At 35.9% G+C, this 26,726-nt stretch overlaps 1 protein-coding gene across 1 annotated transcript in view; it reads left to right on the top strand.

The window, feature by feature from the left end:
- LOC136033637 (CD109 antigen-like) overlaps nucleotides 1-26,726 on the top strand; it is a 205,519-nt gene that overhangs the window by 148,750 nt on the left and 30,043 nt on the right. The window contains exons 11-17 of the mRNA XM_065714447.1: nucleotides 1,675-1,814; nucleotides 3,112-3,275; nucleotides 6,036-6,259; nucleotides 8,701-8,943; nucleotides 12,038-12,154; nucleotides 20,367-20,603; nucleotides 22,182-22,378. Coding sequence (XP_065570519.1) covers nucleotides 1,675-1,814; nucleotides 3,112-3,275; nucleotides 6,036-6,259; nucleotides 8,701-8,943; nucleotides 12,038-12,154; nucleotides 20,367-20,603; nucleotides 22,182-22,378 — 1,322 coding nt within the window. The remainder of the gene's footprint in view (nucleotides 1-1,674; nucleotides 1,815-3,111; nucleotides 3,276-6,035; nucleotides 6,260-8,700; nucleotides 8,944-12,037; nucleotides 12,155-20,366; nucleotides 20,604-22,181; nucleotides 22,379-26,726) is intronic.

Below are 26,726 nucleotides of genomic sequence, written 5' to 3'. Positions count from 1 at the left end.
TGTTACATAACCAAGCCTCCCAAACTTGTGGATCCGCCGCTGTATGACCGACAAATTAATTTTTGTTTCAATTTGCCCCTTTTTTGTAAAACTAAGTTTCACGTATTAATTTCCAATCAATACATCAAACGCTCAATTAATCAAACCTTTATCGTTTGTGCTTTTTTTCCTTTTCTTTGTATGTTTTGTTTTAATTTTGTTTAGTTTGTTTTTTTGTTGATACAGGCTTCCGGGCATGAAGCTGAAATATATGGACTTTTATTCATATTAGTGAAAAAAAAAGCCTGTGTTATCATAAAAAAAAGGTTGCAATTTCCATGTCTTGTTTGAAATATCATGCCCGTTTTTATATACTTTCATTTTGTTTTATTTTTTAAATGGGAAGGCGGTGTGGTCTGATAAATTATTTAAATATAGGATTAAAAAAAAGAAGGCCTCCTAAATAAGACATTGTCTACGACAGAGAATTATCAAATAGATAGATCAAATTTGTACTATTGATTACCGAGAAACGGATCTCTAGCCTAAAAAGATGTCACGCAAGGAATAGATTCCACTGTATTTATCATAGCAACCATTCTAACAAAATTAGTAAGGAATTTCAACATTGTGAATATTATTATTGGCAAAACGGATTTAGATCAAATTTAAAAAGATTCAAGCAAATTTGTCTTTTTTGCTCTTTTTTTTGTATCCTTTTCGGCATATGCTCATAGCAAATTAACTGCAATACGGCTTTACCTTTACTTGAAAACAAATTGAGATTTGGAGACATAAAGATAATGTTTTCTTATCACTCTATTAAACGTAAAATAATCCAATTTTATGCAGGATTATTATTCTCTTTTCATTCCTGTATAGCCTCTTTTTCATCATATGCATCATACATGAAGACAAGTGAAAATTTGCAACCATGAAGATAATATTTTCCTTATCACCCTATTTAACGTGAGATAACCCAACTTTATGTAGGATTACTATTAATTAAATTATTATTCCTTTTTATATTATCTTTTTATTATACTCTCTTTTTCATCATATGCTCAGAGTGAATTAACTAAAAAACAAAACAAAAAATGGTTACAGTTCTGACTCCACTTGAAGACAGTTTGAGACTTGGAGCCAAGGAGATAATATTTCCAATTTTCAAAGTTTTGTTTATATTGAAACAAAGAATTTTCAATATATTTTCTGAGCACATTTTATATGCTTTTTTGTATAGAAAATATATTTTTTTGATAGAAAGTAAAATATGTTCATAAAAAATATATTGTTCGAAAAAAAAATATATATTTTTTTTTATAGAAAAGAAAAATGAATGTCTAGCAGAAACGAAGAAAAGAGAACTTTGTTGGAAGTTTCAGATCTTTCTTGCAATTAGTCACGTTTCCCGTATAAAACGACCAAGCGCCCCTTTGTGTTTGGGTATGGGTTTTTTGGGATAGTCCTTTTTAAAATTCTGCATAGGACAACTGTTAGTGGAATAAAACCTTTTTATCGATCAAAATCACTTTTTGTCATTAACGAGGATTTTATATATTTTTGGGAGACGTTGATAAGTTGAATTTTAAGTAAGCAGTTTCTAAATTGCTGATGAATATCTTTTTTGTGATGAATCTTTTTCTTTTTTTTTGAAAAGAAAATTTGCTGACTTTGAAATTTTTAATATTACAGGTAGTTCGAAAGATGGCAACTTTTGATAAAGATTTTAATGGAACTCACTCCTTTTCATGGATCTCTAGAGAAGGATACGCTGATGATTTACTATTCTTTCCATCATCGACTTATGGAATCGATGCCAATAGGACTTTTCAGTAAGTACCTAAACCCCCCCCCCCCCATTTTTTTAAATCAAACCATCTAGACTAGATATCAGCACCTAGATAAAAAAAAGAATGTTTTTTAAAGCTTTTGGTATCAGTTGTTTGTTAAAGTTAAGTTCAGGTTGAAATCTTTTACTTCTAGTGTGACGCAGTAAATTTGACAAACCGTTACATTCCTGTGACATTTAACCAATTTGACTTAACGATTGTGATATATGCAACTTGTGAAAAATTATGACATTCTTGTCTTGAAACAACTAGAGTTAGATTTAAGAAAACAAAATATGTCTGCTGTTAAGTACCTATAATGTATGAGTTGAGGAGCTTGTTCTAGTCAATGCTGTTTCAACACGCCTTGGTAAAATTGGTTATAACTAGATTGTTGTACCTATGAAATTGCAAAAGTCTGTAGTCATTCTTGTTTTCTTTTCCTACACCAAATTTACCTAGACTAGCATACCATCTATTCATATTTTTACCGAGGTGGGAGTTAATATCTCCTAGTAAAAACACCATATTTTTACCTGGGATCCTGTCTATTCGCTCCTGTAACTGGTAAGTAAAATTCATCCGAGTCCCTAGTATCTCCATCAGTCGGTTCAACAGGGGCATATACTGCTATAAATGATACCTGTAAATATAAATATATATATATATATATATATAATATCATCAATCTGGGGAACGGGGCGGAGCGTAGTCGTCCCCTTTTATACCACTGTATCTCCGATACAGTGAAAGGGGCAGGTGCAACCATTCCCATTACCAAGGGAAAAGGTACTGCCTACGATGCCCGACCCCAGCGAATATAATATATATAATATATAATATATATATATATATATATATATATATATATATATATATATATATATATATATATATATATATATATATATATATATATATATATATATACTACTAATAATAATAATAACTCACTGCAGCACCAAGCCGCCTGAGGCCAACACAGCTACGCACGCTCCTCCTCCAACCTAATCTATTTAAAGCCTCCCTCTTTACACCCTCCCAGGAAGTTCCCATTTCCTTTAAATCTTTATTTATGACATCCTCCCAACCCAGACAAGGACAACCTGCTTTCTGTGTAGCCCTCAGACGGTTGGCCAAAAAGGACAATCTTCGGTAATCTGTCATCCTTCATCTGTAGAATGTGGCCTAGCCATCTCAACCTTTCTTTCATTATAGCCCCAGAAAGCGGGATTGAACCACACTTTTCGTACAACGTTAAATTTATTAAAATAAATTAAATTTTATTAAATTTAAATAGGTTTGCAAATTTGGTCGTTTTCACCGATGCTAATGTGGTAAGACGTTTTGAGGCATGTAATGAAACTTTTGGACAAGGGACGTGTCTTAGTGGTGCTTGTTATCCCTTATGGAAACGTTGTGATGGAGCATTCGATTGTCAAGATCACTCCGATGAGAAGAACTGTAAGTAAAAGATGTATTGTACAAATTATCCAAGCTAGTTAGCCTAAGGAAATGAGCAAATTATTAAGTTGACAAAAATATCCAAGGCACATCATATTTAGCATGGCCTTATCTTTGTATGCCTTAGAATGCAAAATGACAACTTTAAATTTAAAAAGTTTGTAAAGCTAAAATTTGAAAAATTCAATATCGAAATAATCGGTGTTTTTGAAGACTACGCTCCTTATCCATGGTGCATAAATGATAGCTCAATAGTAAAAATTCTTTTATTTGACAGTGAAACACAAAAGAAATCTGTGGATATTTCGGTCAAAACCCAGACCATTTTGATATGTTTGAAAATGTTTCTCTGATTTTTAGGGACCGGGGTTTAAAACAGTTGTTTAAGGAAACCATTGAGATTAAAAAAATCTTATTCTTTATAAAAGCTTTGAATAAGCTCCTAATCTTATAAAAAGCTTTGAAGAAAGATGCAGGTGAATATGGCTTAAATTAAACTTATCATAATTTACTACAGTCAAACAAAGTAAATTACATTTTTCACAACACCAATGACCTTTCTTTACCTGATAATGAACTTTCACATAAATCAAGTCAATCACCGAGAAAATTGGAATTCAAGGAGTTGGGCATCTGTAACTGCTTTGAAGAAAATTAGAGCGTTAAATGGAATGTAACTATTTTTTTTATTTTATAGATGTCGACGTTGTAGCTGTATTATTTTAGTTTTATCTGATTATTGTGTATGTTACCAAAATATTCAAGATTATTTTTTGTGTTTTACTGCCAAATAAAAATATTTTCCCCATTGAACTGTTATTTATACATCATCTGCGATCGGTTTTCGCAGACCATTGGTCAGCATGCGAAAAAGTTGTTTTTTTTTTTTTAAATGAAAGTATAGCAATAGAACAAATACAGTATATAGCGATTTAACAGCAAACATACAGGTTTTCTGTTATGTTGAAGATAACAAGTATTAGAAGAGACCTAGAATTACAGGTTACATACAGGAAACATACAGGTTTAAAGCAAATAATGATAGGTTTACAGCAGATAATTGCAGCAAACATACAGGTTTTCTGTTGTGTAGAAGACAACAGGTTTTAGAAGGTGTTATTAGAGGTATTAGAAAAGAACAAATCATTTGTGAGATATTGTAAAATCAATTTTGACAGGGATTTGATATTTTTTGTAATTTTATGAGATATTAAAAACTAAAGGTTTAAGCCGTCGTCGGTGAGGAATGTAAAGTGTTAATTCTTTTAAAGGTGGGATAAAGTATTTTTTTTTTAATGTCATAGGCATTGTGTGCCTTTTAACTAAAAACATAAAAAAAAACTAAAAGCCAAGAAGTTCTGTGAGTGGGGGGATTCCGAAGGAAGAATTTTCCGAGAGGAGGAAACTTTCCTGGGGAATATTCCAGGGGAAATCTTATGTGGGCATTGGGAGGCAGGGGATTTCCTGGTATGATTTTAAAAACATCGGATATTAAATAAAAAACGACTTTTATCAACTATTAGTAACGAGCAAGATTTAAGCTTAAAACGATCCGAAATTATTCCGCATATGAGGGGGCTACCTCTGACACTAATCTACGAAATCAAATTGTCTGTCGGCACTAAGTTTGCTTATGACGAACTGTGGCTGAGATCCAATAACCCTTTTTTGGTCTCCAGAGCCTCTAAAACGATTGTCTAATTTCCTAGCTAAATCCTGTTACCAGATTAAAATAATTAAATTTTAATCTGGATAATTATTAGAATAATTATTAATTGTTAGAATAATAATTTTAAAATTTTGGAAGGCCGGGAATTTTAATATTAAATATAAAAAAGAATTCTACAGTTCTATACTACTTGGTTGTTGCTGGGTCTGAAGTAAAAAAAAAAACAAAAAAAAACGGAGGTGAAAAATCACCATTTTAAAGTGAAAGAACTTACCTCTAGTGTTGATGGACTTCACGCCTTATGGAAAAGAAGAAAATCAATAAAAAAAAAAAAAACTAAAAACGTATGAAACCAAACATCTGAAGAAGATATAGCTTTCCTTTTAGGCTGCAGTTACCTTTGAAGCTGTTGTTAGTATTTGAATTTTATCGATTAAATTCATTGTCAAATTTAATAATTAGTTCAGCTTACATATTTTCGTGGTTTAACCTGGCAATAGTGGCTAAAATATCGTACTTCCTTAAAAACTTCATTATTTTGAGACAGCTAAAAGGAAAGGTCATTGAAAATCTCGGTTTTTAGGTACGAATAAACCCAAGGTTGGTCCAGAGCAAAAAATTTTTTGATTTTAATGTCCTTGGTAGGTTAAAATTGTAGCCACAATCATAAGCTATAAGAAAAGATACCGGAGACTTTCAGTCTTTTCCTTGTCCCCTTTTAGCCTATTTGATAACACTAATCTGGGTCAGTGTTCCTAACATCATATATAGGAAAAGTGTACCATTTTTGGCAAAATAAGAGGTCCTGGTACTGTGATACATTTGAAATTTTTTAGCACAGTTTTTCGGTGCATTTTGATTTAGTTACTACTTTTCGACTTGGATATTTGTTCAAGTTTTAGTTTGTCAAAAACTTTCTTATTATTACGCCCAATTTTTGACCTGTTGTTCAGGTGGCACACATTAATCTCTTGCAATACTGTTTTAGTCTGAAAACTAGTACAGTTTATTTCAAAGTGTTGAAAACGCTGTTTCAGGTTTATTCTGTCCATACAGTCTTTGTCCAGGCTGATATACTTTTTTTTTCGTAGGTGCATCAAGCGAGCAAACAGAGCTGTTGGATTTCAGAATGCGTCGTATTAACCGCCTCTTGCGAATGTATGAAAATAGGTGGATATGGAAGGACATTAATATTGGACCCCATGGTCATTATATTTTCAATGCTCCCATTCCGGAAATTCCAGCTTATTGGGTGGTTTCTGCTTTTGGTGTCAGTCCTAAGGCTGGTTTTGGTCTCGCTAGGACTCCTGCTGAGGTAAATATTTTAAAAACTTGTTAGTTTTGTCTAATATAGAATGAAATAGTTACCCTCTATAATAACTTTCACCTAATATGAGCGTGGCAATATTCACGATACTTAGATCCTCCTGTGTCGCCAGAGGCACCATGGGTATCCGCAAAGAGCCGCCATTTATCCCGCATATGCGGTTTGGCCCAAACGTTTCCTATTGGGGTTGATTTGTTGTGTGAATGTTCGAAAGGCCCTGTTGATGCGACGCAAGGTGTTATTTGCCCTACCTCTCATGAGGATCCCTTGTGGTTGCCATTTCATGTTCTATGCTGTTAGAGGCACCCAGGACATCCACAAAGAGCCGTCAGTGTGTCTCTGCCCAAACATCTTGCCATTCGTGATGGATTGTCGGTTGAATGTTTGCGGGTCCCATTCGTAAGTGTGACGCAAGGTGCTCTATAATCAACTTCTTCTGCAAATCACTTGAGGTTACCATTCCAATATATGTGCCGCCAAACATCAACGAAGAGCCACCAGTTATCCCTCTTGTGTGCCGCCGCCCAAACATATTCCCATTGGGGCTGGATCGTCGTGTGAATGTTTGATCGACCTTTCTGCGGATTCCTTGAGGTTGTCATCCCAAGATCGGACTCCGAATCCTATTATCTTTCGAACGGATCATGTGCCCAAGGTGTTCCTACCTTATCCGAGGATGACTCAAGGTCGGTACCAGATTGGGCAATCATATCATAAAAAACCAAACAAACCTTGGCTCTGTTTTAGATGTCCCAAAGGGCATGCTGATAGATTACCGCCAAACCCTCCTCCTTTATCCAGGCTTGGGACTTCATTAAAAAAAAAAAAAAAAAAAAAAAAAAAAAAAAAAAAAAAAAAAAAAAAAAAAAAAAAAAAAATGGCTTCAAGCTCAACGCGATACGATGTAAGAATAATGTCGGGGAAAAATGTTAACGTTACTGCATTATAACGTCAAAACGACGACTAAAATACTGTATAAAGGAATTACGCATTCATCTTGCAGATGAGAATTTATCCTGAAATAAGTGCCTACTGCCAATTTTTCTAGTTAGTCTAGTATAATATTTAGTTACCAAGATGTTTGAGAAAATGTTTGGAAGGATGTTACCTTCGTATTTGGGCTTTTGTCGTTTTATTTCAAATTTAGCCTTTATCGTCTTATTTGCAAGGAAGTCAGCTGAAGTTAGACCATCTTCGTAAATAGCAAGGTAATTCAACTTTCTCGCTTTTATTTGGAAGTCAGTTGACACAATTTGTTCTGGATTTGTTTGACCTACCACAGATACTATGAAACGAAATCATAAAAATGGCAGCTCTCTGAAGAAACTATAATAAAATGAAACATTTTGTTATGTATTCTTTTGGGGAAATCGTTGCTTCTTTAGACCTTCTAAAACAGGGATGGGTAAACAATGGCCTGTTTGCCCAATCTGGCCCGTAAAAGGCTTCACGACTCAAAACTTTCCTTCTAAAAAATAATAGTTAGTAGCGTCTTTTGGCTTTTTTTTGTAATTTTTATTATTGACGATGTGAATGTGTCAGAATGAATAACGTTGTATATCTTATTTTATTTTTCTTATATTTTTGTCTTTATTTTTGGTGGATATGAAATTAAGGTAACGATAGATAGCCTTCTTTTTAAACCCAGCTCCCTGTTGGCTTTATTAAACTAATTGAGTGTGTTTATTTTGTGTGAAATAAAAATCTTGAATCTATGTTATCCTTGCAATGAAAATTCCCTATCTTTATTCTAAGATCTTGTCCATTTTATTTAGAATTTCAAAGAGAATAATTTCTCGTCATTAACTAGTTGTTTTTCAATGTTGGCCTAATGAAATTAAACTTTGAATTGGTATTCACTCCCATTATTAGTTTAATTACCAGTTACTATTGCTTCAGATTGGGATGTTTCGCTTTTTATAAATACGCTTATTTTATGTGTGTTTAATTTATCTATCTTATTACTTTCTCTCTTCCTCCATAACCGACCTGGTTTTCTTTATTTATCACTTTCTATGCTAATTCTTGCCACAGTTATTTGCAATTAAGTTTGTTTTTTTTTTCCGGCGTTGTTCGTTTTTTTTCTATCTATGTCTCTGTCTGTCTTTCAATCTCGTCTCCTCTCTATAGCTCCTCTCTCTTTCTAGCTCCAACCCCTTGTCCCTCTCCCTCCTTTGTAAAATGGACAGTTTGATTTCCCTTTGTAGTATGCAGTATTTAAGCCCTTTTATGTGACTGCTGAGATGCCGTCTGCCTGTCGACAAGGCGAACAAAGTGCTCTTCATTTATCACTTGCTTCGCTGGCATTGTTCTTTTTTTTTCCTGTGTCTCTCTATCTCGCTTCCTCTCTCTTGCTTCAACTCTGTCCCTCTACCTCCCTCTGTAGAATGGACAGTATAATAATTAGGCAATCTGATTTCCCTTTGTAGCATGCAGCATTTAAGCCCTTCTATATGAATGTTGAGATGCCGTCTGCATGTCGACAAGGTGAACAAATTGGTATTAGGGTTTCATTATTCAACTACCTCATTGAGCCTTTAGAAGTCATAGTTGTGTTGATGGGTTCAAATGAACACAAGTTTATACACGTCGAAGCTTTTGGTCAGGTGAATTCGTACAACCCTCGGACCTCTTTTGGAGAACATCAGCATTTGATGTGGATTCCGGCACAGGTGATTTTTGTTAATCTTCTTCTTTACTCATTTCGACTAATTAATTTACTTGTTTAATTTATAAATTCTTTAAATATTTAACGTACTCAAACATAAGAAATTTTTGTTTTACTAATTAAATAAATCTTTTTTATTATTAGAAGCTAAAAGGAAGAAAGGGTGGAAATATCGCAAAAAATTTTAATACGCGATTCTGACTGGTTAAAAAAGTTAATAACTGATGAGAATCAGCATATAAAAAAAAGTTTGGGCACTTAATAGACTAGTCTTTTACAAATAGTGCTGGGAATTACATGGCTATTTATGGATTTGGCAGCAATAGCCAACAGAAGGAGAATCTCGAAAAATTATGTCTGGTGCCGCTTCTCCTTAAAAGAATCACTATATAAATAAATCTTGAGAACTCGATAAACTAGTATTTTATAGTAGGATCTCTCCATCTGCAAAATCAGTGTTATAATTTATACGTAGGAATATATATGAAAAACAAATTCTTTTTTTGAAAACCTTCCCCGCAGAACTTCGTAAAATATCTAGTCGGACTTATTTTTATGGACTATTGAGGCGTTTTTAGGGATTATTAATTGAAGGGTTATTAAAGACCGTTAATGGAGGCTTATTCGACGATTATTAATTGAGACATTCTGAGATTCATTAAGTACGACACTATAGATGGTCGGTAGTTGCGACGTTTTCAATATCCAAGGACCTAAGATTGCCAAAGATCGTCCTTTTCAGTCATCCGTGTAGGTCCAAACGACTGGTCGGGTAGTAGGCCAAAACGGGGACGGGTCGTCCCCGAATTGAGTTGGTTTCGGCCGAGACCTCTGCTTAAGTCCTCAGCAGAGAAATAGAAAAATAAAGATAAACATAAGAAATAGCCACCAAAACAAATAAAAAAAAAACGCAAGAGACAACCATTAAAATAAAAGAAAAAACGAGGATATTTCCAGCCAGTGAAAATGAAAATACAAAGTAAATATTTCGGCCAAAGCCTCCGCTTAACCGTCCTCAGCGGAGAAATAGAAAAATAAAAAAGATCCGTAAAAAACAACCACCAAAACAAATAAAAAAAAAACACAAGAAGCAACCATTAAAATAAAAGAAGACCCTTTCCATGCAAGGGTGAAAGGGTAAGTAAATGGAAACTCCGGTGTTGAATGACAATTTAAGATGCTAAATCTGAGTTCATTTTATTCAATGCCTTTTTAAAAGCTTACCAGGCCTGGCATCACCAGACATTTGTTATAATATCGAAATGCTATAATGTAAAAGGAAAAAAAATTGAATTAGTAAGCTCATTACCCTTGTGATGCCCTTTGTCAAAATAAAGCATTTTCAAGCCAAGTGTCAGGTTCGTGCTAATACAAAATCCTCCTGCAAATCATACCATCAGACATTTGTTATAATATCGAAATGCTATAATGTAAAAGAAAAAAAACTGAATTAGTAAGCTCTTTAGAAATGGGGCTTCTAATAAGTTTTCCCAGTTTCGCAAAAAAAATAGTGCTACAATGCTGCAATGCGTTGTTAGTAATAGTGGTGTTTATTGTGATGTTTTAAGGGCCCCAAATTGAAGCCTTTTTAGGGATATCCAAATGATATCATGAATTAGGAATTCTCCACCATTAATTGAAGGGGGGCTCCTGCATCCAGAAGCACCCAATAATGTCTTCTATATCTATCTTGTCCATGAGTTAGAGAATTATGATGAGTCCTGAGATTAAAGGAAGCTCTGCCTCCTTATACACAAATTATTGCTATAATTTTTCTACTGTAATACGTAACATTTAATATGAAGCTAATAAGAATCCGAGACTCACTTCACAATAATCAAACGAGAATTCTTTCTCTAAAAGCTTGGAATCAACTGATCTGTCAACAAATAAATTCCGTTTTGAAATTTCTCATACTTATTTGACTACGTTTTGAATAGCCTCCCGATGGTTAAAAGCTTAAGGCTTTTAACCTTCAGGGCTTTCTAATTTCAGTCAGTAGACGATTTATGAAAAACACATTAAGGGGGGTGGGAAAGGAAAACGAACTTCTCGGGTCAAGTCGGGACCTATCTATATAGTTTTTTCACACCGGATATGTTGGTATGCCAACTTTCAGATATTATCTTTGTTTCTCCAAAGAAAGCAAACCTGATCCAATGTGATGCGAGATTGAGAAATACTGATGTATTAAACAAGGCTTTCCACTGAGATTAGGCTTTTTATAGCGATACATAAACGGAACTAACTTTCTTTTTTTTTACTTTTAGGAAACATCATCTAATCAATTTTGGTTCTGTGCATGTTTTTTTATAACTCTGTTTACTGATTTAAACAATAAATTCCATTTTATACCGTTTTGTTAAAGTTTTAACCATGTATACTATTTTACACAAATTTTAAACCAATTTAAAGATAAAAACTAATTTTAAACCAAGTTTTCAAAGTTCAGGCTCAAAAATTCACAATGAAGATTTGAATTACAAAAACTAAATTGAAGTGACAATTAAATTAAATTCACTTAAATAGACAAATTTAAATAAATAATAAAATTAATTAATTAAACTAACAACTAAGAATGCAAATTAACAAAAAAAAGTAATTGTGGGTCAGGCGGGTTTCCATCAGTGGTATAACTAGGAAGCCACAAAAATGGTCTATCATCTCTCTTAAAGGCTTTATTTATGGTATTTATTTATCTTCCTTTCTTTACTGATTTTTCCAAAAATGCAAAATTGAACATTTCTTTGTTGCTACCCCCTTCCTCTACTCCGAAACTTTTGTCCAGCTTGTACAAAAGTTACAAAAATACATGTAAAGGAATTTCTCAGAGACATTAACCTTGATAATCACTTTTTTTAAACCCTCCCCCTTTGAAATGTTTGTATACCCTGTTTCCATCGTTGGTGTCCTTTGCCACTCCGCCCCTGTAATTAGTGCAACTTTTGACCTTCTGGGGGAGGGGGCGTACGTGCCCTTTAAACCAACCCAGTATTTGCCCCTTAGTTTTTTTTACCTATGTCTACTTCCTATAATAGTAGCTAATAAAATGTAGCTTTATGTCTACTATATTTTTTATATATCTATTTCCACTTTAGGGATCTGCAATGGTATATTTGCCAATTGTTCCAGCTAAACTTGGTGAAATGACTGTCACAATTGAAGCTAGAAGTATGGTTCGAAAAGATAGAGCTGTTCGGAAAGTTATGGTTGAGGTAAGTAGCTATTGTATTGCCTTTGAGTTCGATTTGCGTTGTTAAATCGAACTCATCGATTTGAGTTCGATTTGCGTTGTTAGATTTGATAGTTGTTAAGGGTTAGTAGAAGCTGTCATTTTAATGAGTCTGAAAAAAAAATCAAGAAATATTTCAATATAAGGATTCAATTTTATGTCAAGGGTTTGTTTGATTTATTGCAATGGGCACACTTACTTACTTACTTACTTAAGTCCCGTCCATCCTCGCGGGACGTTTTGGGGCCACTTCTTTTGACAGGGTGTGAACTAGGGCTCGGTACGTTGTTCTATCGTGTGCAGTTCGAGTCAACTCAACGATGCGCTTTCGGTCAAAGTTTTCAATCCACCTCTTGCTAGGTCTTCCTCGTGGTCGAGATCCGTCTATGGTTCCTTCGAGGGAGATTTTTGGTAGACGGTCGTGGTCCATTCTCTTGACATGCCCGAGCCATCGCAGTTGTTGTCGTTTGATTATATTTAGGATTGTGTCGGGGGACTTCAGCCGTCTTCGCACCTCCTCATTGGTCACATGTTCAGTGTAGGTGATTCTCGCGATGCGACGGAGACATCTCATCTCGAATGCCAGTAGGTTGCGCTCATTTTCGATCTTCAAGGTCCAGATCTCACACCCATATATAGCAATTGGCACAATCAGGCTGTTGAAAAGTTGAACTTTCAGCTGGTTCGACAGGTTTCGGCATTTCCAGATATTTGTGACCCTTTTAAAACTGGAGCTAGCAAGAGCTAGGCGGCGTTTGATGTCGGAGGTGTGACAATTGTCCGCTGTGAGGAGACTGCCCAGGTAGACGAATTGGTCGACCGTTTCAACTGGCTGGCCGTCAATCATTATGGAAGGAGTAGCTGCTTGTTTTTGGCGTGACGTGACCATAACTTTCGTGTTTTTGGCGTTAATTTGCATCCCAAAAGGTTTTGTGGCTTCGTTGAGATAGTGTGCTTGTCTTTGGAGATCAGCGGCCGTTGTAGAGAGCTGGTCGATGTCGTCAGCATAGGCGAGCTTGTTTACTAGGACTCCACCTATTTTGGCTCCATGTTCGTCTGGTATCAGTGACAGTATGGCATGAAGAAACAGGTTGAACAGGTGGGGCGACAGAATACATCCTTGCAAAACTCCCGAGGATGTTGAGAATTCATCAGAGAGTCCACCAGTGGTGAGTATCCGGCTTCTGGATTGGCTGTATATATTCTCAATAATCGTGACGATTTGGTCGGGGATACCGTAATGTCTTAGGATGTGCCACAGACCTTTTCTCTAGATTAAATCGAAGGCTTGCTGAAAGTCAATAAAGAGATGATATAGGTCTCTGTTGAACTCGACAAAGCGTTCCATGAGCTGGCGAACGGTGAAGATTTGGTCAATGGTCGATCGTCCAGGTCGGAAGCCAGCTTGGTATTCACCCAGAACGGAGGCTGTAATTGCTTGGATTCTACGTAGGAGAGTTTTGGTCAGTATTCTAGCTAGATGACTGGTCAAGCTGATCGGGCGGTAGTTCTCACACTCTCTTCTTGAGCCTTTTTTGTGGATTGGGACCACTGCTGCCTTACACCATAGCTGTGGGACGTGGCCCGTTGACCATGCGGCTGACACAACTTTGTGGTACAATTCGACGACGTCCTCTGAGTCAATGTTAATTAGTTCAGCAGTGATACCGTCCGGTCCTGGGGCCTTCCCTCGTTTCAGGGATCTTATCGCTGCCTCAGTTTCTGATTTTAAGAGTGGTGGTGGAGGTTCTCGATCATTAATGGGGAAGGACTTTAGGATGCTGGGATCGGCAATGATCTGCGGATTTAATTTATCTTCAAAATATTCCTTCCATCGTTCGAGCTTCATTTTTGCGTCGTTGATGGGATTTTTTTGTTTGTCTAGGATTGCTGTGGAGGTGGGATCTTTCCTGCTAGACAGTTCACGAACTGTTTTGAAGAGTTTTTGACTGTTTCCGTTCCTAAACTGGGTTTCGCATTCCTTGCATTTCTCGGTAACATGGTTACGCAAGGCCTTTCGGACTTCCCGTTCGATTCTCCTTTTGAGATATTTATAGGTGTCTCGGCTGCATGGGTCAGCTTTGTTGTTGCAGAGACGCTTTTGGTTACATGGTTGGATTATTTCTTCAGTAATCCATGGCTTTTCGTCTTTCGTTTTCCTCCCGAGGACATCATTTGCTGTGCTCTGCATGCTCAGCCAGTTGATCAATCTCTTCGACGGTAGTGAGGGAAGTGAAGTTCTCTAGGATAGCTCGGAATTTTAACGATAGGCTGGTGGTATAGGCGCCTTTTTTTATGGGGTCGCGAAGCAGCTCTGTCCGGAATCTAGGGATTCTTGTCGTCTTAGGGAGTCGTTTCAGTCTTAGCTTGAGTTTGGACATCAGGAGGGAGTGATCTGAATCAAAGTCCGCACCAGGAAGGGATACCGTATCCATTATTGAGGACTTCCAGCGTTTAGATATCAGCACATAGTCTATCATGTTTTCAGTTACTCCGTCGGGGGATCTCCAGGTGACCTTACGGCGGTGTCTGTGTTTAAAGGCGGTGTTAGTTATATACAGGTCGTTTTCTCTACAGAAACTAATTAGCCTTTCACCTCTTCCGTTCAGTCGGCCGTGGCCATGCGGTCCCATTACATCTCTCCGATCAGTCTGATCGTTGTCCGTGATATCGTTGAAGCCGCCCATGACGATGAGCATATCTTTCTTTGGTGTTTGGTCGGCGACACTTTGAAGTTGAAAGTAGAACTGTTCGCATTCTTCATCGCTTCGGGCAGAGTCAGGAGCATATACCTGGATGATGGTAAGGTTTGACACGGATCCCTTTAGTCTAATGGTTGCTATCCTTTCTGATACGGGCGTGAAGGAGATAAGCGCGTTTTTTGTAGTTGGTGAGAGGATGAATCCAACACCCTGTCTGTGAGTGCCATCGGTGCGTCCCGAGAGTAGGAGGGAGGTTCCAGAGATAGTTTCTTCACCGGTTCGGGGGAGGTGTGTCTCAGATAGCCCGACTAAGTCCCACTTGTATCGGTTTAGTTCTCTCTGTAGGAGATCCATTTTTCCTGGTTTGGCTAGAGTCCGGGTGTTGAGTGTTCCTATGTTTAGTACAGTTTTAGTGGAGATGAGTCGTAGGGTATCCTCATCCCGTCCGGGGGAGGTCATAGGCCTATTATGATCGTCGGTTTCCCCGTACGCGGTAGCATGTTCGTCGGTTTTCCCGTACGCGGTAGCATGTTCGTCGGCTTCCCCGTACGCGGTAGTATGTTCAATATTACTTCCATTCGCCATCATCATCATCATCATCAAATTGCTAGGTTCGTCGGTTTCCCCGGACGCGGTAGTAATTCTGCTTTGATTTATAGAGCCCATAATTCATTTGTTAAAAGGAGAGGTTTCAAGGCTGGTTAGGAGACGGCGGTAAGCCACTCCTCTCCGTCAACTTGCAGAGGCCGTTGTTCGTCGCTGAATCATCCGCCCTTTCGCAGTTGTCCTCCTGAAGAGGATCCTCCCACGATGATAATCTGCCATACCATACGATTTTACCCATTGTTGGCAGAAGGTTTGAAGCTGACGGGACATGTCCACACGCCGGTGGGCCCAGCTCAGTCTACATAAGAGGGGCCTTCTTCCTCTTCCGCCTGAATTTATGTCCCCCAGGCGAGGGTATCCCAGTTATGTTTTAGGACCCCCAGGGGCTGGGTCCCCCCTTGGTCCGCGCCTCCATCAACCGGAGGTACCCTGCATATCTGCAAGGCTTTCCCCTATCCGCCACCTGGGGACGCGCTGAGTGGCCTGGGGTGGGCCCCTACTGAGAAGGTGACTCAGAATACGTTTTCCCTTGCCCGGTATAGGATTTGAACCTGCATTCCCCCAATTGGTTGGCACAGCTTCTTCCACTATACCGGCACAAGGGTGAAGGAAAAAAAAGTCGAAGTATGTTTTTTGTGTTTAGCCATATGTTTGAACATGGAACATATTTTGAGTTACGCATGGGCTAGATCAAATCTAATTCTAAAAAAAGTAAAATAATTTAAGGTGCTTCGATGACAAAAACTTCTGTCTTTTTTTTGCATTACTGCAATCACTACTTAAAATAAACTTTTTAAATATAAAATTAAAAGTCGATCAAGCGTTTCTGCTAGTAATAACCGTTATTGAATTAAAGTAAATAATTTTTCTTGTGTCTCGTTTTATTTTATCTAAATTCTTGACTTTACCTTGTCTTTATCTTTTAAGCCCCCAAGTTTCACTGTGAGCGTTATTACAAAAGTAAAGAAATAAGTCTTTTATTCTCCATATTAGCAAAACAGCAGATAAGTGCCAAATTGTCAATTATGTTTGCAAATTATAGGCGTCAAGTATTTTAATATTTACTATTTTATATTAGTATTGAATAACTTTCATATTTAATGTAAAGTATTAAATTATTATTAAAAGCTTTAGCTCTTAAACCTCCAAGTTTCACTCTGAGTGTTATTAAATAACTAAATAATTAAATACTTTATTTTTCATATTGGCATAACAACGTGTTAGTGCCAGATTGCCAATTATATTTGCAAATTACAGCTGTCAAGTATTTTAATATTTAATGTAAACTAGTAAATTATTATTAAAAGCTTTAGCTCTTAAACCCCCAAGTTTCACTCTGAGTGTTATTACATAACTAAATAATTTTATCCTTTATTGTTCATATTGGCATAACAACGTGTTAGTGCCAGATTGCCAATTATGTTTGCAAATTACAGCTGTCAAGTATTTTAATATTTACTATTTTATATTAGTATTGAATAACTTTCATATTTAATAAACTATTAAATTATTATTAAAAGCCTTAGCTCTTAAACCCCAAGTTTCACTCTGAGTGTTATTGCTTAACTAAATAATTAAATCCTTTATTGTTCATATTGGCATAACAACGTGTTAGTGCCAGATTGCCAATTATGTTTGTAAATTACAGCTGTCAAGTATTTTAATATTTACTATTTTATATTAGTATTGAATAACTTTCATATTTAATGTAAACTATTAAATTATTATTAAAAGCTTTAGCTCTTAAACCCCCAATTTTCACTCTGAGTGTTATTACATAACTAAATAATTTTATCCTTTATTGTTCATATTGGCATAACAACGTGTTAGTGCCAGATTGCCAATTATGTTTGCAAATTACAGCTGTCAAGTATTTTAATATTTACTATTTTATATTAATATTGAATAACTTTAATATTTAATGTAAACTATTAAATTATTATTAAAAGCATTAGCTCTTAAACCCCCAAGTTTCACTGTGAGTGTTATTGCATAACTAAAGAAATAAATCCTTATTGTTCATATTAGCATAACAACACGTTAGTGGCAGATTGCCAATTATATGTTTGCCAATTACAGCTATCAAGTATTTTAATATTTACTATTTTATATTAATATTGAATAACTTTAGTATTTAATTTAAACTTTAAATTATCACTAAAAGCTTAACTTAGATTGATTTAAAATTAAAGTGAAAATTTTACTTATTAAACAGTACATGTTAACGAACTGTAGTAAGGAGCGACCCGGCTCAATAGTAACCTAAACTCTAAAAAACAGAATTTTGATATCAATATTTACATCAAGAGAATTGCATTTTAATGCTGATTTCAGATATATAAGTTTCATCAAGTTTAGTCTTGCTCATCAAAAGTTACGAGTCTGAGAAAATTTGCCTTATTTTAGAAAATGGGGGGAAACACCCCTAAAACTGATACAATCCTAACGAAAATCACACCATCACATTCAGCGTATCAGAGAACCCTATTGTAGAAGGCTCCTATCTACAAAAATGTGGAATTTCGCTTTTTTTTTTTTACCAGAAGACAGATCACGGATGCGTGTTTATTTGTTTTTTTCCCAGGGGTGATCGTATCGACTCAGTGGTCCTAGAATGTTGCGAGAGGGCTCATTCTAGCGGAAATTAAAAGTTCTAGTGCCCTTTTTAAGTGACCAAAAAAATTAGAAGGTACCTAGACCCCCTTCCACGCTCATTTTTCCCAAAGTCACCGGATTGAAATTCTGAGATAGCCATTTTGTTCACCATAGTCAAAAAACCTAATAACTATGTCTTTGGGGACGACTTACTCCCCCACAGTCCCCGTGGGAGGTGCTGAAAGTTACAAACTATGATTGTTGATTACATATACTAATGGCTATTAGGAGGTGTCCAGACGTTTTCTGGGGGATTTTTTTTTTTTTTTTGGTTTGGAGAGGGGAGGGTTACGTGGGTGGATCTTTCCATGGAGGAATTTGTCATGGGGGAAGAGGGATTTTTTTCAATGGAGGGGGCGCAGGACTTTCTAGCATTGTTCAGAAAAACAATGAAAAAATAAATATGAAAAGTTTTTCAAATGAAAGTAAGGAGCAGCATTAAAATTTAAAACGAAAAAAAAATTGTTACGCATATGAGAGGTTCACCTTTTCTTAATACTTCGCTCTTCACGCTAAAGTATATTTAGTAATTTCAACTATTTATTCTACGGTCTTTGTGATTCAGGGTTGATTCTTGAGGTATTGGAACAAAATTCAGGTTTTAGTGAAAAGAGCGAGGTATTGACCAGGGGGTGAACCCCCTCATATACGTAATAAAAACATACGATAACAAAAGTTCGTTACGTAAGTTAATTCGTAAATTACGCATATTTTTTTACTAATGTAAACGTTCGTAAAAAATTAAAACTTCTAGTTGCCTTTTTAAGTAATCAAAAATTGGAGGGCAACTAGGCCTCCTCCGCCGCTCCTTTTTTCTCAAAATCTTCCAATTAAAACTATGAGAAAGTCATTTAGCAAAAAAAATTATTTTGCAAATTTCATTTTCATTATTTGTGCGCGGAGAGCCAAAATTAAAACTCGCATTAATTCAAAAACGTTCAGAAATTAAATAAAAAAACAAGTTTTTTTTTAAACTGAAAGTAAGGAGCATCTTCAAAGCTTAAAACGAATAGAAATTACTCTGTATATGAAAGAGGCTTTTCCTCCTTAACCCCCCGCTTTTTACACTAAAGTTTTTTACTTATTTGAAAAGTAGAGTTAAGAGAAAGAGTCAAACTTTAGCGTAAAGAGCGGGGCGTCAAGGAGGAAAAGCCCCTTTCATATACGGAGTAATTTCTGTTCGTTTTAAGTTTTAATGTCGCTCCTTACTTTCAGTTAGAAAAAACTTTTTTTATTTAATAATAGATATAACTTAATTTCATAATCTATGTTTAATATAAGAAATAACTTTGATATTTTAATACTTGTATCCTTAGTGTTTTATTCCTTAAATTCAGCAAAAAAGCTAGCTTTTTATTGTTAAAAAGTCGTTAGATTATCAATATTGCTGGGTTTTTTTTTTCAGCGTCATAGGTTTCTTTCCAAGTTTTTTTTTCAAGGCTTATTTCTCATTTCACTGTGTTGGCAGGGGCAGTGGATTTGGAAAAAAAAGCATAATTTCTGTCAAAAAACTCCTTTCTGAATCATTGGGCAGGAGGCATTCTCGGGTTGTATATAATGTATTTTGTATTTATGTATAATGTATAAATATATATAATGTATTAATGCATAATGTATTTGCAAATATCCTTTATGTTCGAAAAAAAAAACATATAGATTTTGGTATGTATAATAAATAAGATATGGTATAAATTCACATAAAACATACAAATATTATTTAAATATATAAAATATATAATATAAGATAAAAGCAATGTAAAAACATATTCACCTTTCATCTATCTGTCGTTACTTCCATTATTATTTCTTTTTAGTCCGATGGCCTTCCGCAACACAGACATACTTTTGGAGTTCTGTTTGAGTAACCGTGTCTGGTTTTTCCAATACGTTTACGTTAATGTGACAGAGTCCCCCCCCCCCCCTAACGTTCCAAGATATTTGCTACTGTTGAAGTCAAGGCTGTATCCATGGTTTTTATTGGGTGAGGGCTTAAAAAAAAAAAAACTTTACAAAACGCATTAACAATATCTTTATGTGTATTTTTGTAACTTTTTACGAGTTGAACAAAAATTTCAATGGGGAGGGGTTAAACCTGGGGCTTCCTCCCTGGCTATGTATTGAAGAACGTATAGAAACGCTATCCTTTCTTCTATTAGTCATTATTACCTTCTTTGTTTCACTAATTCTTTATTTTTCTAATTTTTTTTTTAAGTCTTTATCATTTCTTTTTAGGCTGATGGTCTTCCACAATACAGGCATACTTCAGTCGTGTTGGATTTGAGCAACCGTGCCTGGTTTTTTCAATATGTTTATGTAAACGTGACAGAATCGCCACTTATTCCGTACAGCAAGGAGCGTTACTATGTATTCGGGTCTAATCGTGCTACGGTTACTGTAGTAGGGGATGTTGTGGGGCCAGCATTTGCCACTATGCCAATGAATGCCACTTCTCTTCTTCGTAAACCAATGGTAAGCTATGCTTTTTTCCATAAATACGTAGTGAGACCACACTGGCTATTATGTTGTACCTTTTCTTAAAGCAACTAAGGGAAAGTCCTTCTGGGATGGGATAACCTCCACTGGGAGTTTACTCCACATGCCTACAGGATGTTGAACTATAGTCCTAGTCCTGCCTAGTTCTGAATAGATAGTCCTAGTTTTGGTAGTTCTGACTAGATAGTCTTAGTTGTGGCAGTCCCGATTAGTCATAGTCTGAATAGTCATGACTAGCAGCACTATGTCGAGTGTATCTTAGCGGCTAAATTCTGCTGTGTGTAGCTCCTCTGAGTTGCACATTGGCCAGCCAGCTGCCAGGTATAGATGTCAGCTCCTCTGATAAGGGCTAGTTAATATATTTGTCTATCAGTTGTCAAAAACGAAACAAGTGCGTTTAATAATAAGGTAGCTGCAATGTTAAAAAATGTTTGTGAGCTGCTACGTCATGGCACTTCCGCAGTGGCTGAGCTAGATTGGGAACATATCTTATTACCTCTATAATGAGAGAGGAAAGTATCTTATGAATTGGGAAATTTATGCAGTTGAGGAATGAGAAAACTGCATACTAAAGTTGAGTAAGTATCTTTGGTGTGAGTATTGTAAGTACAGTGAGCTATAGATGGTTATTTTTTACGTTTTTTTTTTTTATATAAAAAAAAATGTTCTAAACATGTCTTGAATTAACTAAAAGAATTAATTAAAATAAAAGATCAAATAGCCAATCACGAATATGTTCATTCAACAATTCAAACTTTAAAAAAAAATCTAAACAATAAAAATTAGAATAAAAAATGTAGCCAAACTTAAGACGGAGAGAAATTACAATAACTGAGAGCAGTGCTGATTGGCTTCTAGATTTTTCCTGTCCGAAGTGTATAGAATTATACCGAGTGCTACTATGTTTGGGCTATGAATACGTTCGAATATCACACTGGATATACATGTCATTTGACAAAAAATTTAATTTAAGGAGGCAACGGATAAGTTTCATTGAAGGAGGCTGAAAGAATGAATTTGACTAAGCGTAAATTGAAATTTTCCATTTTATATTTCCCGTGTTAGATTAGAACAGACCGAAATTGACCGAGAGAATTTTTTTGCAGAATGGTACACTGAAATCAAACCATCAATGTGTCTTGCTTTTTAATTCTGTTTCGTTGTTTGTTTTGTCATTTTATTTTTTTTTTTATTTGGCATCAGAGCGACTCGTATTAGTTTTTTTGTTTGCCTGAAATCATGTACATTTTTATCATAGCTTGAATTGGTCAATTTTTTTTTATTCCCCACACCCCCCCCCTCCTTCCGTGACAGAGATCAGATTAATTCCAAAACCTCCCAGAAATGTTAAATCCACACGAAACGCTCTTATAAGCCTATTATATTTTTCTCTTCTTCTTTTCTTGTGCTCTTAATTGCCCTTCTCATGCTTTTTATTTATTTCTCTTGTAATTTCTTATTAATTTTTAAGGATTCGTAATTTTTGTGTGTTTTTTTTTAATGATCAATTTCAGAATGATATATAACTATCAATTTAAAAAATTATTTTTTTAGGACTGTGGTGAGCAGAATATGTTCAGCTTTGGTGTCAATTTGTACACGATAAAATATTTGCGTCTTGTTCGTGACGATAGAAAAAAAGAGATTTACCGGGACTATCGTGACGCTTTTACCAGTATGAATATACTTTATCAGAAGCAACTCTCCTATCAAAACTTCGATGGCTCTTTTAGCTATTTCAGAAGCGACTGGTAAGTCTCTATTTTATGAATGGTAAATTTCAATAGTGTATGGTGCAATTACCAATGGTAATGGTACTTACGGAAGCTTTTTGTTATGTTTCGGATGAAATTGTTATATGTGATTGCAAGCTATTCTATTCTCTACTATGTTAGTTAAATTAAATAAATAATTTGATTTAAAACGTTCATTTGTATAACCGCTTATACTCTTCATGTCTATTCGATCCACGAGTGAGGCATTTGAAATCCACTCGTAGTTCAACTCTGAATTGGATGTTGTCAACCTCTTTTATTTTGCTTAAGGCATTTGCTAGAAGCAACTGTCCAATAAAAACAGCCTCATACCTCTTTTCCTAATTTCTGAAGTGGCTGGAAGTTGTTTTCATGATTAACAAGTAGGTGCTATCACACGAAACGCATTTATTTTTTGGATTGTGTAGCAGAAGACCTGTTTGCTCTGTCAATATTTGTAATAACAGTGTAGTTTCTACTCGGCATCTAGGACCCCATGCGTGGAATTGTTTACCTACGAATTTGAGAAATATGGATAATTTCCGTGAATTTCGGCGGGATTTAAAGCTATTTTGCCTTAATATTTATGGTTTTGATAGTCGAGTGGACCTCAAGTAAAGCCAAGATGTTGGTTTTGTTTTTGTCGATACTGGTCAAGTGGTTTTAGTTTCTTTTTGTTTTGTCTTTGTTGAAGTGTAATCCCGTATCAATTGAAATGCTGGGTAATTGAATTTTTTTTTTTCTTCTTCTTTTCTTTTCTTTTTTCTTTTCCTTTTCTTTTCTTTTTTATTTTCTTCTCCTTTTCGTATTGTTTTTATTTGTATTGCTTTATTTTATTTGTATTTATGCGTATTTTATATGTATTGGGGTTGTAAGCCCAAACAAGCTTTGCTTCCGGTCATTTGCTTGTTTTGTTTTGTTATTTATATTAATAAACCCATCTTTCTCTCTAAAAAAAAAAAATTGTTTGTAGCATACACTGTGGCTGCACAGTAGATTGATGGTCTGATTGGTAATATGGGAACCGAGAATTGATTCCATTTGCCGTAAAGTCGGGTGACATGCTTACTATATGTCTGTAAAAAAGACCCGGCAACTAAGTCTCTCAGCTTTATCTTTATCAATTTTAGTACTTGTGTTCCTTGTCGTACACTATTGTATGTGAGCAGGTTGAGATTGCGTTTGATGCTCAGAAATTCATCTTGGCACAAAGACCAGGGCTCCATTGAAGAGCGCCAATGCATTTCAAGGCAGCTGCCGAAGACTTGATCAAGAAGTGCCCCATCTCTTCTAAGAGCCTTCTCGAAGCGCTTTGGTGCCTGGATTTCATGAAAAGGAAGAGTTAGAAGTCTATTAGATATAGCTCTGCTTGCTCGAGAAGTCCCTGTAAGAGTAAGTGTTTACGATATTAGGAGTGAGTAGATATTGCTACAACCCGAGAACTTGGTAGAATCAACACCCTCACACATCGACCTTTGCTGGCATCAATTCTTCACGATGATGGATGTTTTGGTGGGCAAAAGCGTATGCTTTTGTCGAAGCTAGTAAAAAATGTGGACAATATTGCACGGCAGTACTAATGTAGAGAGAGGCTGTTCGCTCTCAGGAAGACTTCTTCCATTGGACAGAGCCTCCATGTCAGAAAGAGTCCTGATTGCGAAGCTGTGTGCGATTGACGAATTGAGCAAACCTGAATAGTGAATTCCTATTCCCAAAGAATTATTGACTTTGGCTAGGTAGGCGTGGTAAAAATATCAAGGCTGTGTGGATAGCAAGGCAAAAGAACAAACTGCTGAACGAAGTATTCAAGACCAAAAGAAATTAAGGGAGCCGAACCTAGTTGAAATCTCTAACAAATAAAAGAGCTAGTGGACTTCTTCCATTGGAGAGAGCCTCCAGGTCAGAAAGAGTCCTGAATGTGAAGCTGTGTGCAATTGACGAATTGAGTATATATGGAGGCAAACCTGAATAGTTTCCTATTCCCAAAGAATTGTTGACTTTGGTTATCAACTGGTTATCAGTTTCCTTTAGAGTTAGAATCATCCGATAGATTCCTCAATTGTGAGGAATCATTGCAAGAAAAGCGGGCCTATGAAAAACAAACACGAGCAATTGTTCATGCCCTCTTGAAAGAGGCCGCCGATCGCTTACAAAGAGTGGTGACGTTGAATGATTCCGTGGATATCGCCTTGGTCAATTCCCAATCGGAGAGCGCCATGAAAACGTGAGAAGACAAAAAAAGAAGTATGTAAAAAAGAGCGGATAGAGAAGGGCATAAAAAAGTGGAGGTTGGACTTTATAAGCAAGTTCACTAATCTCTAAAAGAAGTCGAAGAAGTGAAAGGGTTGGCTTGCAAGCTAAAGTCTTATGGATTATTTTCACTTGTTACTAGTCTTGAAGTTGCTTTTCTATTTTAGTTTTAAATAAACATAACTGAAAGTTTGAACATAAAGAAAATGGAAAAACAGTAACAACTGCCCATTTCCAGGGAAAATGAGTTCCTTCCAAGATTCATCATTATGATGACTCTTAGGGTGACTTTGCAACCGTTTCTGACTTTGCAACCGATTCATGAGCAAAGGAATGTTTTGACCATTAATGGCAATCAAAATCCCTTTCCACTTTGAGTCCTGTTTTCACCCCTAAAAGCCTCTTGACAGGTTGTCAAGTCCCTTTCCTAATGAGCAGAAATCGTCTCGAGTCATATGCTAAGTATAAGTCCTTGTCTTACATTTTTGATGGAAAATTTTACAGGAAGGGGGAGAGGCTGATTTCTTGACATAATATGAAACACGGCCAGAAATTCAAATTTAAGTTTTAAGTTTTTTACATATAGGGAATATAAGTATCTTCATATTCCAAATTTTTTCCAGGAATTCTTGTTACTAAAGCTCCTAGAATACTTCACTCATTACTACTTCTTCTACTACTACCACTAACAACAACTGACTGTAGCATCAGGCCACCTGTGGCCAATACAGCTCCGCACGCTCCTATTTTACCCTTATCAATTAAAAATTTCACTCTTCTCCCAAGAAGTTCAAGTTTCCTTTGAATCCTCCCTTACCACCTTGTCCTAACTAACTTGGGGACAACCTTCTTTTCGCTTGGCCCTAAATAGATGACTGGAAAGAACCATCTTCGTTTGTAAAAAATAATAAGAAATTTTTCATCTAACAGCAAAACAACATTTTTCTTTGGATTTGGACAGGAATCTTTATCCATGGTTATTTGTTTCTAATTTCTAGCATAAAAATAATCAAAACGGGATAAGCGTGTACCCGGTGACAATAAGCTATAACGAGAATTAGATAGAGAGGCAAGTAGACAACGGGCCAACAGAGACAGACGGACATAAAGTAGTAAACGGAAATTCAGAGACGGAAGAAAAGAAGGCGATTTAATAATAGAAAACTCTGTCGACTCCCTCTATATCAGACCATACTTACTCAACCTCGAAGACCACCTTTTCAAGCATTTTCTAGGAGGACATAAATCTTACCCCCTCTCCCCAGCAATCCTTCAAAAGTATATTAATACGGTAAATTTTTCAGAACCAGACTTAACACAGGATTTAAATCTCTATTGCAAATGAGTTTTCTCATATTCCCTTTCTGTAAATATACATTTTATACCTTCTGAAACAAGGATTCTGGGTATTAAAAATACCTGGCCCGTGAGTGGTTTCATCTTTGGCTTAATGTAAAGTGAAAAATAAAATAAACTTAAAAATTAATTTCAACTAGTATTTCAATTAGGATTTAACAACAAAAATTTTGATTTGACTATGGGATGCTAAATGGCATTGACTATTTTTGTTATTCCTATTTTTTTTCAAACAGTTCGTGGTAACGAACTGTAGTAAGGAGCGATCCGGCTCAATAGTAACCAAAGCTCTAAAAAATTGAATTTTGATATCAATAGCTACATCAAAAGAATTGCATTTTAATGCTGATTATAAATATATAAGTTTCATCAAGTTTAGTCTTAGCCATCAAAAGTTACGAGCCTGAGAAAATTTGCCTTATTTAGGAAAATAGGGGGAAACACCCCCTAAAAGTCGTAGGATCTTGACGAAAATGAAACCATCAGATTCAGCGTATCAGAGAACCCTACTATAGAAGTTTCAAGCTCCTATCTATAAAAATGTGGAATTTTGCATTTTTTGCCCGAAGACAAATCACGGGTGCGTGTTTATTTGTTTGTTTTTTTTTTTTGTTTTTTTTTTTTTTTTCCAGGGGTCATCGTATCGACCAAGTGGTCCTAGAATGTCGCAAGAGGGCTCATTCTAACGGAAATGAAAAGTTCTAGTGCCCTTTTTAAGTGACCAAAAAAATTGGAGGGC

The sequence above is a fragment of the Artemia franciscana genome, chromosome 12 (assembly GCF_032884065.1).
Source record: "Artemia franciscana chromosome 12, ASM3288406v1, whole genome shotgun sequence".
NCBI lineage: Eukaryota > Metazoa > Arthropoda > Branchiopoda > Anostraca > Artemiidae > Artemia > Artemia franciscana.
The sequence above is the reverse complement of the archived record's forward strand: the minus strand, read 5'-3'. Positions and strand labels throughout refer to the sequence as shown.